The following is a 12,076-nucleotide window of genomic DNA, read 5'->3' on the forward strand; positions in this document are numbered from 1 at the left end:
ATCGTAACCTTTGAACTTACTGACCAATTTCAGCCACATTTGATAGAGAATTAATTCCAACTCGTCCATAAAAATTAGCAGCCAAGTAGACAAAGGTAGCTCTGTTAAGAGAGTGAGGAAAAGAGGTTGGGAAATCTCAACCCTCATCTCTTCTGCCTGACAGCAGCTGACCAGCCGGCTAGCACAAGCGTAAGCCCTATTAGCTATGCTGTGTGTTCCTTCATTCAGGCTAAAAAAGAAAAAAGAAAGAAAAAAAAAACTGCAGCACTCAAAGGGTTACAGCACAGTGCAAAGGCCGTACAATATGCCCTGATACTGGTGTGGCCATAGCCTCGACTGGAATGAGCAGGACTAGGCAGGTGTGCGTTACGCAGCACGAGCGTTACGCCTGCCTGTGTTCGCTTTTCTTCAATCGMGACCGAACATCAACAGATAAAGGAAATGATCCTACCTTTTAACTCCCGCTTTAGCTGCAAAATTTTTCACAGACTTCAGTGGATTAGGCAAGATTTAATTACAGAAATCACAGAAACAACAGCGCAGATGCTCAGGGGACTGACAGCGGTACCGGAACCGAGAGGGCTATCTGGCAGCGTACTGCTTATTGTCCGTGGCGATGAAGTACGAATAACACCTTGCAATGCAAAACACTGAGTATTTGTGTTTGGTTTATTAAGATGGTACATAACTTGTTGTGAGTAACTTTATAATTGAGCATCAGGTAAAAATCCAATAGAAAGATTATGCCAATAGRGATATCTTAGGAAATACACACCATTTCTCATTAAAAAAATATAAGATCAGCTCTTTCCTTGCAAAATATGATCTTCTTTTACAAATCTTATACAGTAGGCCATTTTGATTAGCTTTTTCAATAAATAGTACATCAAAGTTAACTAGTATTCTATATTATGATATTAATTTAAACAGCAAATGGAGTCGTAGGTATTGTGATAACTTAAGAATGAGACACCAAAGATGGTGGCAAAAATTTACATATCATTTAATTCCTCATGTATAGCCAAGTTTCTTGTACTTTAAAAATTAGTATGATTCTGTGAAAAGTCTATGTACAAAATCTTGCATATGAATTTTTACTCTTAAATATGCAGTATGCAGAAGTTAAACATAGTAGTCTATTTGCTGTTCTTTCAGTCTGAGTGAAGTATGAGGAGTGCATTTAGTCCCCTTCTGAAGCTGGTACTACTTTTACATTAGAAAATTCTTGTTCAGAGTCCTGAAGCTGCTCTGTTGTATTGCTGGCCTCATCCATAATCTCCTCACTTTGATTTTGGGATTTTTCTGAAATAACCGTTAACTTGTCACAAAGAAGATGCTCTTCTTGGGGGACTGGAGAAAAGAACTGCGAACCATTAGAAGGCTTGCTCAAAAACTGTGAAGGGAAGAGGAAACAAGAATTAGGTGGCACCATACCATATCTGCCTAGAAATTTGTTTTCTGATGTTTTCTACCTATTAGTTGGCTTTACCAATCCTTGGAAATTTTGGATTGGTGATAAAGTAACGATTTCTCTGCTCGTTATGAAGTGCCTGTATTTATAAGAATATATCCCTGAGATCAGTGCTTTCTTTGGAATATAAACTTCGTTTTAAAAAATAAAGCACCTAGGTTTTGTTTGGAAGGAAAGACTAAAAATGGTGAATTGACTGTAGGTAAAGGAGGAGTCCCTGGAGAGATTTGTAGAACAGCTCCATGAGACGTGAATTGTTCCTGCCTTCTCAGAAAGTTTTTAGCTTAGACATCAAGTAGCTTTAAATGTCAACATAAACCATGACCGTTAATGCAAGTAAAGGAGATGGAGGGCGATCTGCAGAGCTAGGTAGTTCAGTGAGAAAGATGACTTAATTTTGGTACTAAAATGTCACAACTTTCCTCCCATGCCCTTTTCTCTTATTAAAATGGAACCAGACTCAAGAATCTCCCTGGACTTCACAGGACATCATGACTRTATTTTGAATACCAGCACAAAAGCAGCACACCAACTTAACCTAGCAATAATAGGGCRACCATTAATTTTGGCAGCTGACATGAGAGTTCATTTATTTGATGGCAGCTGGATGTGTACAACTGAATTTTCTTCCTATGACCTGACTCTTCAGTTTTAATATACCGTACATAAGAAAGTAAGCGGCTCTATCGACAGTTCTGTTCATTGTAATTAAAAAAAATACTAATATTATTACTAGTAGCCTTAGTCTCTTAAACTATGATTTGAAATGCTCTCTCACTAATCAGCAATCTCAAATGTAGTGAAACTATTGCCTTTGATAATATCAGTTTAGTTAAGCGTGGCTGAGCTTTATTAGACAATTTGCTGTGATTAACCAATTCCACTTAATAGCCCGAAATGAAGATGTTTCCCTTTCTAGTGAGAAACATGAGAGTAAAAATGAAGTTCTACCTTATCCTGTATTAATCAAAACAATTTTGGCTTCTCAGCAGCTGAGTTCTAGGTTCAGCAAGAGCAACTACTGCTGTGTGTACTCAACTTAAAGTGCAAAATTTGTGCTAAATCAATTATAAAGCTCGAGTCTGCTAAACTCTAAATGAGTCAGAACGATAGATCCAAGAGGAAGTGCATAAAACTTAGACTAGTATAGCATGATAACTTTACCAATGTAGTATTCTGTATAGTCCTATTTCTTGGAGGAGATTCTGATACAGCATTTAAGTTGCTAGTTGGGTAACAAGGGTCAGTGGTATTCCTCAACAGCTAATGTTCATTGCTCTCGTTTTATCTTGAATTTTCAGACCTTGCCAAATTCTTTACTGAAGTCGACTTTTATTATATTGGGGAAAAAGCTTTGTTTCAGGAGAGGAATGTGCAATTGTAAGTCTAAAACAAGATCATGGAGACAGATCTCAGTTGTTCACTGTCTAAAAAGAGGAACTGCATGTTAACACCTGTTATTCTCCCACTTTAGAATGAAAAAACTTCCTGTTTCCAAGCCATATAAGGCTTCATATTACAAATTATGCAACTGTTCTAGGTATAAAACTCTTAGCTTTTTAATATTTTGGAGTGTTCTGTGCGYAAGAATTCAGAAAGACAGTATTTTAGAGTGTGTTGTACATCAGAATACTTAAAAAGTCTGATTTCATGGCTCTTTCCTTTTATCTGTGTAGTGCCACAGAACTTGATGAAAACATAAGGAAATCAAGGTAACATTCACGCAAAGTTTATGACCTTGTAACAACAGAAATTAACCATTAAATGAACTAACTTCCACCACCCTTCTCACATTGAAAAGCACCTTACTCTCTCACTTTTTTACACCAAAGTTCATGACATTATCTTTTCTACTTATTGGAATGACTTTTCTGTTTAGTCCAAATTGCTTGGCAGAAGAGCAAATTTTATCACACACAATTCTTTACTATATAAAAGCAGATAATAGAATAGGTTCCTCTAGCCTCCATACCAATAACCAGCATTGTCCCCATATACTCTCTAAACCCCCTCAGAATAGCCTGCATTTTACATTTGATTAACGATCAGCTGCATATGCAAGAAAGTGAAATGAAAGAAGCTGTAAAAGTTCTGGCACAGAGAGTGCCTTTGGGAGACAGGCAGCTCTATTGAAAAAGCTGATTTTAACTCTGTTAGGTAGAACACAAATAAACAAACCTCTTTGAGGTGTTGTGGGAAATAATATGAAGGGCAGAAAACATGTTTGGTCAGTCGATACAGAAACAAAAAGGAAAAGAAGCAAATGGGAACAAATATTATAACAGCCAACATGGGTCCAAAAAGAACAGTGACAATTATCCATGCAGGGGTTACACCTGCAAAGAAACAGAAGAAAAATATTAAAACTGTTGTTATTAATTTCTAAGCATATTATTTTCAAAATATCACTTTTCCTAAGGAATTAAACAACCTTTATTAAGTCTACAAAATTTTAACTGCAAACATAGGTCATTTTGTTTCCAGACACAAAGAAACAGAATTACAGACCGGTTGAGGCTGGAAGCACCTGAGATCTCTGGGGATCATCTGGTCCAACTTCCCTGCTCAAACTTGTTCACCTACAGGAGGTTGCCCAGGACAGTGCCCAGATGGGTTTCGATTATCTCCAAGAAAGGAGACTCCATAGCCTCTCATACTTACTCACAGAATGGCTGAGGTTGGAAGGGACCTCTGGAGATCATCTAGTCCAACTGCCCTGCTCAAGCAGAGTCACCTAGAACATGTTGCCCAWGCCCAGAAGGATGGGCATCCTTCCATCCTTGGAATATYTCCAGGGATGGAGACTCCACAACCTCTCTGGGCAACCTGCTCCAGTGCTTGGCCACCCTCACAGTAAAAAAMTGTTTTCTTGTGCTGAAGTGGAATTTCCCRTGTTCAGTTTGTGCCCATTGCCTCTCCTCCTGTCACTACTAAGACGAGTTTGGCCCTGCCTTCTTTGCATCTTTTCAGCAGATACTTATATATATTGATAAGATCCTTCCTGAGCCTTCTCTTCTCCAGGCCAACAGCCCAGCTTTCYCAGCCTTTCCTCATGAGGGATGCTGCAATCCCCTAATCATCTTCGTAGCCCTCTGCTGGACTCTTTCCARTAGCTCCATGTCTCTCTTGTACTGGGAGCCCAGAACTGGACCCAGCACCCCAAATGTGTCTCACCAGGGCTGAGTAGACAGGTAGGATCACCTCCCTTGACCTGCTGGCAACACTCTTCCCAATGCAGCTCAGGATAYTTCTGGCCTCCTTTGCCACAAGAACACATTGCTGGTTCATGGTCAACTTRTTGTTCACCAGGATCCCCAGGTCCCTCTCTGCAAAGCTGCTCTACAGCTGATTTTCCCCCAACCTCTGCCTTAGCTCTTCATGTGTCCTAGCTCTTAAGTTTTTAGCCTGAGCAGGCTGAGGAGACTCTCAATAAAATGAACTTGTAACCATCATTATTAGACATTYACAGTAACACATACTAGTTATTCTACATGCAATCGTGCAATATTAGGCACACGATTAAAGAAAAAAGACCAACACAACCACCCACAAGGTGGTGTCATGTGAAGAGCTTACATTTACGCTCTTTGGTGTTTCTGGAGCATAGGAACTAAAAGATAACACTATCAGGAGTATAGGCTTCCATTTTCTCTCTTTAAAAATTTGTAATAATGGCAAGAAATTGAAGACAGCAGAGAACAAAAATCTGTAAACTTCTAAACTACTGAGCCTTTTAAAAATTCTTGTCACGCATAAGGGTTTTGCAATAGGTAACAAGAACACAGATGCAATGCATCAYTGTATAAATGTTTTAAACCAGTCTATGGTTGCTAAGCACTGGCCTAGCCATAAATTAACAAGAAACACCACCACCACCAATATCCACTGGCAGATAACACATGTGTAGGAAAAGTATATGAGGAAAAAACATACAAGGAAAAGCTTAGCCCTATAGCGTCCCCACACTTCCCACAGACGGCTTCCTCTCCACGATAACGTGTGTAAACTCGGGGGCAGAGACACCAGCTGTCTGAGCACGCAAGTTACATGAAGCATCTATTATGCACGTGAATACATATTGTGCAAATCAAGAGATTGTTCCTGCCCTGAAGCAAGCTATCGTGTGATCGGTGCCATATAGCCTGTAGCTTTCGTTCCGCTTCTAAAAACTCCCGTTTTAAAGGTGCGTGTGCACAGAGAGCCAAACACTGCCAGAGGAAGGCACACCGGCTTTTCCGAAAGGTTTACACGCTGCGCTGAGGCTCCTTTTGAACGCCTGCTTTCCCAGCTCGCGGCCCCGTCTCTACCGCTCTGCCGCATCAGATCCTACTTGCCATTGTGGGTTGTCTGGTCGCAAAGCTCTTGACTCAGTTCCCCGGTTTTGTTCCACTCRGGAATAACCGCTTGTACTTGAATACAATACATTGTCCATGGCTCCAGCTGAGACAATATTTCAGAGTTATGTTTGGTATCTATGCGAATTACCTAGCAACACAGAAGAACACACAAAATTTGAAAATGAGGAGTCTGGTGGAGTGACTAGCTAAATGATTAGTATTCCATTCAGCRGTACAAGCCTCAGCAGTTACAGCTGCAACACGGATAAAGTTTTTAAAGGCAGAATGAAACACCCTATCTATGCAAAATAATTGCTAACTATATATTCATTTCACCTGTAGCTAGTATGTGAGACCTTAAGGGTGATTCTAGATGCATTAATGAAGTATTAGGCTAAAGAACATGACAGAGGCACGATTAATGAGATCTGCYTGCAGACAGAAGCAACTATCCAGCCAAAGGAGATCAGCTAAGAGTGCTGCTTACRGACAAAGATAATTTAATTTGAGGCACAGCATGTGGGATGGAAGATCTAGACAAAGCAAAAAGGACTGTGGAAGCTATTAGGTGGACTGAGAGCAAATGCAGCTTGCTGTTTAGAGGCATGATTGGTTATGTGCCTGCAATTATATGGTGGCTGCACATTACAGCAATCCCCACAACATGCTCCATTATATAATAAGACTCTTTCTCAGATGTGTAGCTAGTGATGTTTCAATGTTTTAAGCAACCACTCACTTAAAAAAAAAAAAAAAAAAAAAGCAGAAGTTCTGTCGTCTGGCCCGTTTGATCTTTTCCATTTTCCGGAAATGAGGATCCCTTATCTCCTGGAGTTGAATGCCAAGGATTTTTGCAGGATAACAAATACATATCAGAATAATATGCACTAAAGCCCTGCAGWATGAAAATTGTACTGATGTACAAAGCACTAATTATGCAGTGATTGATATCTTTTGCTAAAGTGCTTCTTTTTTTTTTTATGTAATAGTCTTTATGACCCTGTAATTAATATATTATTTATGATCTTTCTCCATGCATCCTATAAGGAGAAATCTGTTGAGCTGAGGGACACATCTGTCAAGGGAAAAAGAAGAAAGTGAATTACAACTCGTAGAAAACGAAGAGGTGAAAAGCTGCAGGAAGGCGACCACAGGAAATGTAAGGCACCAACCATGGTAATATTCAGAGCTCAGAGTTCYACAAAAACTGCTGTGGCACAAATACCCAAGCGATACGAGATTTGGATTTAGGTCAGCTTATTGCTGTATTCTCGGACACTGCCGACGTCACAGCTTCTAAGTTTACCCTTGCTTTTGTGTGTGAGCTACACAGATTGAGTGTGGAAAACAGCACTGTGTACTCCTGCARAAATAAATGCACTGCCAAACTGAGCGAGTAAACTTTCATAACATAGCAATTATTTTTGATTATAGAAAGGGCAAATTACATCCATGCTACTGTTTAACAACATGATCATCTGCCATTCCGCTCTAAATACCAGCGGTAATGACTTTACTTCATTGTAATTTGTAGAGAGAGATGTTTTATTTCACTACTGCTAGCTTTCAGAAACTTGTCAGTACAGCATTTTACCCAGAAGAGCATATATATCAAAGTCAGGCCTGGAAAATGTAGTCAGAATAACAACTGAGCAGAAGTTACCTCCTTTTTGCTGCCTTTCTTCCAGTATAGTATTCTGTAATTCCATGAGCCATAATACTGCTTTAAGGACCACTTGTCAGGTTTATGTTCAGCAATAGGGCCTATGAAGTCCACGTGCAAAGACCCAGATTCTGACTTCATTTTTACATCAGGTGGCCCAATGATTGCTATGTATGAGAATGGTGGAAAAAAAGAAACAACAGAACTCAGTCTCACACAGTTCTCAATTTGACATTTTTATGCAYCTTGTGACACTTCATGTTTTATGCGTCAAACCTTTTTATGTACTTGAAGAGAGTAATTTCCTCTCACAGGTGAAAGACAATTAAACCCTTTCCTTACAAAACTGGTCATCAGAGGAATTTATTTTTACAGTTAAGTAACAGATATTTTTACAGACTACATTTCCCATACACTAAATTTACTCAGTTCTCCCTTGCCAGCTGCTGTCACTCCTGGAAGAAGTAAGACYATTTGCATAGGGTGTTATTGCTCACTTCCTCTTCTGAGCTGAACTGTTGCCACACCAGTCTTTCCTGAGGAAACACTCTGGTGAAGTGTGTTTTAATGTTTCGTTCACTGTGATTGCTTTGAAAAACTGAAACATCTGAATTTTTGTACACGGCTCACTGGTCTTACTGATTGAGGTCCTTAGACTGAATATTGTATTTTCATATTTTGAAAATGGCTTTTCTCTCCTATGCTTTTGTGCCACTACCTGAATTACTGCAAGAGTAGCTGGGTCACCAGCGAAGCTGCRTCTGCAGTGACCTCTCCATTGAAGTCTCCTGTTATTCCAACAGGACAACTCTGCCTTAGGTGCCTCTAATAAAGGTCTGCCTTGCTAGAGCCCCACTAAAAAGYGTCTAAGAGAGGAAGAGCTCGCTTTACAGACAATTGTGTATTCCTCCCAAAATAGGTGCTTTTCAATTTGAGAAAATCTGCTTGTTGGATCATAGACTGATGTCATATGCRCATCAGACTCATGAATATTGTTTTGAACTTGTGAAAAATTATGTATATTATATCTGGTCTCTTATGCTGTTGCGATAATACTACAGTGTGGGATTCTTTTAAGAAACAAAACACATCAGYAGAGAGCATTGCAAGGGAAGCAATACTAGATATTTTTTATCATGATGCCCTGCTCAGATAAGCTCTCTAAGACTACATCAAAATCCCTAGGTCCTCCTCAGAGATTCAGCCAGTACTACCAGGTCTTTCTTTCCAGTGAGTTTTACTACATCCTGCTTTTCTCAGCTCATGAACTGGCTGCCTTTTCAAAGCCCAGCCTGCTCAGAAGGCTACATTCTCTTTCAGATGTATGTCAAACTAACTCCATTAATGATTTACAAGTTTGCTTGCTCTGGAAATCCATACTTTATATTACTCTTTCTTTTGGCTTAACCTTATACTGACAATGCGGCAATTTTTTTTTCCTTCTTTGCAATGTTGCGCTTCAGTGCTTCTGTTCTAGCCAGATTAAACAATTTCAACACTCTGCTTTGGGAGAGGGAAACGCAATAGAAGTATATTGACAAATGAGGCTGTAAACCGTAAAATTACACTCCGAAATCCAAGGAACTGAATGACGAAAYTCAAGCAAACGAAGGCTGAGAGAGAGAGGAAGAATTCTGAGAAGCGTTTCTGGAAGACAAGGTGTAGCAGAAGCCTCCTGCATGGTTTCCCATTAAAAGTTACGAGGAGAAAAAAACGAAACAAACCACACCACCCTGGCTAACATTAATTACATAAGCAAAACCAAATTATTTTAGACTATAAGCAGAGTAAGAATGAACGAAGTCGAGGATGTGCACTGGCAAGGACCAGTCCCCAACTCCTAGGCTCAGGTGACAGCAACGCGGCTAACGCCTCCGTTACTAACACACGGCAGTGCCAGTGTGCAAACTGCTTCTCACACAACGCTGCAAAGCCTCACTGGAACAGCAGTCTTGTGCACTGAAGATTGTTTATTGACTCAAACCTGAGCTTTCCATGTCCAACTGTTGTATTTTTTAATAAAAAACAGAAATATAAAGCCTTTTGCCTAACACAGCATTGAAGAAGAAAGTAACTCAGAAAAGTGTTCCAACTAGAATTTTATAGTTCAACGTTAAGTATATTTACAATGTTCTGCATGTTACAGATTTTTGTAGRGAGCTGAATAGTAAAGGTGCATTTATAGAAAACAATATTGTAGTGGAAGATTAGAAAAATCCTTACTGTCATCCATCGGCTTAAATCTGATGATGGCCCAGTCTGACTGTTCATTTTTTGACTCCGCTCTGACGCGTAAAATATAGTCTCCATATGCAGACAGGGAAGAGACATCGCACTCTGTGAGTCCCGTGTTTGTGCTCAAGTTTTCAAATGTGCTTTTAGGGAGACTGCTGCTGTATGGAAGACGAGGGAGGAAAAAAGTATCTGATGCATAAGTTATATATGATGAAATACCTTTCCTCCCAATTAACTGGAAAAGCAGCAGATCTATTTGTTAACACAACCAACTATGACTTACGAAYGTGAGAGATTAGATCAAATGCACATGAATCATTATTAGCGGTATGCACATGCACGTTGTGCATTTTACCCTTACCTATAAATATATTGTGAAGTTAGTGATTAAGATTATGATTCAGAAAATAAACGCCCTTTTCTTGATAGTGATTACAAAACCTGATTCAACAAGACGTTAGGTATTAGACATTTAGACGCAATTCTGACTTTCCTCGAAACCATCCCTAGCTTCCCCTTACATGAGCGAGAGCCGCCTGGGAAGCACACAGCACAGGATAACGCTCTTTTTGTTTTGCATCAGATGTCTACCCAGGGATGTGGCAGTCGATAGGTGATTGCTGGCAGCACTCAGGAAAACCTCCTTTCAACTCCAGCGGCCTGCACCCATGCCAGCTGGAAGCGCTCTGGAGATTTCTCCTCAGCAGACACCCACCTGCGGGTGTTTCCTTCTCAGCTTTACTTCCTGTCCCTGTTTTCCCCCAAAGAATTCAACCTTTTGCAGGACTGTGAGACCTCTGACTCAACGTATGCGTTTTTTTTTTTCCAAGCACCGAAGCAGGTAGGGACTCCAGCTCCGGGCTAGGGAATTTGCATCATATCCGCATATAACCCTGTTCCTACAGGAAAAGATTGACTTGGAAGGATGCAGCGGCAAAGCCAAATCCAAATTAAAGCAACCCGCCAGACCTTGGAAAAACGCGTGCTAAGCGTAGAGGCACTCAACCGAAAAGCCGCCTGGCTGCAGTTCATCAGAAATTTCTACTAAGGGCAGAGACAAGCAGCCGGCCCTGGTGGCAGTGGCCAAGGCAGGGCAAAACGCCGGAGCCGGTGCCGACCAAGGGCTAGGCAATGTAAACACGCTCAGCAGGACTAAGTCTGCTGAACGGCAGATAACAACTCCTAGACAGACAAAAACATGCACATAGTTAAAACAGCCAATATTAAAATGCGCTTCCAGCTCCCGGAAAGTACGTACAAACCAGCTCTGGAGGTAGAAGGCGTGCAAGCTGCCTCTGCCCTGATGGTTAGCTCAGAAGAGAAGCCTTTCAAGGGCAAAGAGACAGCTCCCCACCTTCTTGCAAAGGAGGGAACACGAGCACGTGCAGCTGTAAAATGAGAATTTCTGAGACAGCTTACAAATAAATAAATAAAAAAAAAGAGAGAGAAAAGGTACAACTCCTCCAGACTTACCTCTTAAACTGGGCAGTGTAAGTTAGATTTCCTTTGTGAAACCTAGGTGGATCCCACTGTAAAACGCTATGAAGGTTAACTGAAATAATTCTTGCATTTTGGGGCTTTGGCACTATTCCAAATGCTATAGAAGCAATCAAAAAACAAACAAACAAACAAAAAACATTTTAGTGTGTGTGTTCTCCAGTGACTTCTTAGTAATCCAAAATGTAAACAAAGTTGTCTTTCCCTTTCCTGCCTCACCCTCTCCCTTAGTAGTAGTATTAATTTTTACAGAATTTAATATGGGCTGGGTACAATCCAGCAATTAAGTTAAATCCTCAATGCCTGTCATTCATCCTGAGCTTACGCAATGGGAAAAAAAAAAAAAAAAAGCTAACGCCGATCATTTCCAGTAAGCGCTCTCTTTATAACAGCATCGTTTATTAGGAATGACTTGCTATTGCCTAAGRCTGAGCGACTATCAGGGCGCGTACGTGAACTTTGAGATTGTCAAAACAGCATTTTTTTGCGAGCAGGTTCTCCAGCAGCGCTACTACCGAAACGACACRGACGTGTGGATCGGTTAGCTGCGGAACGTGACCGTGAAGCGTGTTTCTAYGCAGACCTCAGTGTAGGATTGAAAGATTAAAAAAAAAAAAATCTGTATCTATACATGCAATATTTATTATCATGCTGCGTTACGGCACGGCTTAGCATTGAGATTTATTGGCATTTAAAATGCCTTTGCTGCTCATCCCGTTTAACAAGCACCACTTGAAAAACATATAGAGAGAAGCCCGAGATGTTTCCGGAGGTGAGAGCTCTACCAAGCGCRCCGTGCAGGTACGCGTATCCTTCACCGGCGGGAAAAAATCCGACCGCAGCTCGCCAGCCCCGGCCGAGGCCCCGCGGCGG

General features: G+C 40.7%; 1 protein-coding gene across 1 annotated transcript in view; it reads right to left on the bottom strand.

The window, feature by feature from the left end:
* Window positions 1–651: 651 nt before the first annotated feature.
* Window positions 652–12,076, bottom strand: part of IL10RB (interleukin 10 receptor subunit beta) — a 12,151-nt gene continuing 726 nt past the window's right edge. The window contains exons 2-7 of the mRNA XM_085297837.1: window positions 11,180–11,303; window positions 9,695–9,864; window positions 7,472–7,638; window positions 5,806–5,956; window positions 3,650–3,807; window positions 652–1,393 (exon numbers count right to left, since the gene is read on the bottom strand). Coding sequence (XP_085153963.1) covers window positions 1,181–1,393; window positions 3,650–3,807; window positions 5,806–5,956; window positions 7,472–7,638; window positions 9,695–9,864; window positions 11,180–11,303 — 983 coding nt within the window. The 3' untranslated portion in view covers window positions 652–1,180. The remainder of the gene's footprint in view (window positions 1,394–3,649; window positions 3,808–5,805; window positions 5,957–7,471; window positions 7,639–9,694; window positions 9,865–11,179; window positions 11,304–12,076) is intronic.

The sequence above is a fragment of the Rhea americana genome, unplaced genomic scaffold, assembly GCF_003343005.1.
Source record: "Rhea americana isolate MKP2758 unplaced genomic scaffold, rheAme1 scaffold_130, whole genome shotgun sequence".
In the NCBI taxonomy this organism is placed as follows: Eukaryota; Metazoa; Chordata; class Aves; order Rheiformes; family Rheidae; genus Rhea; species Rhea americana.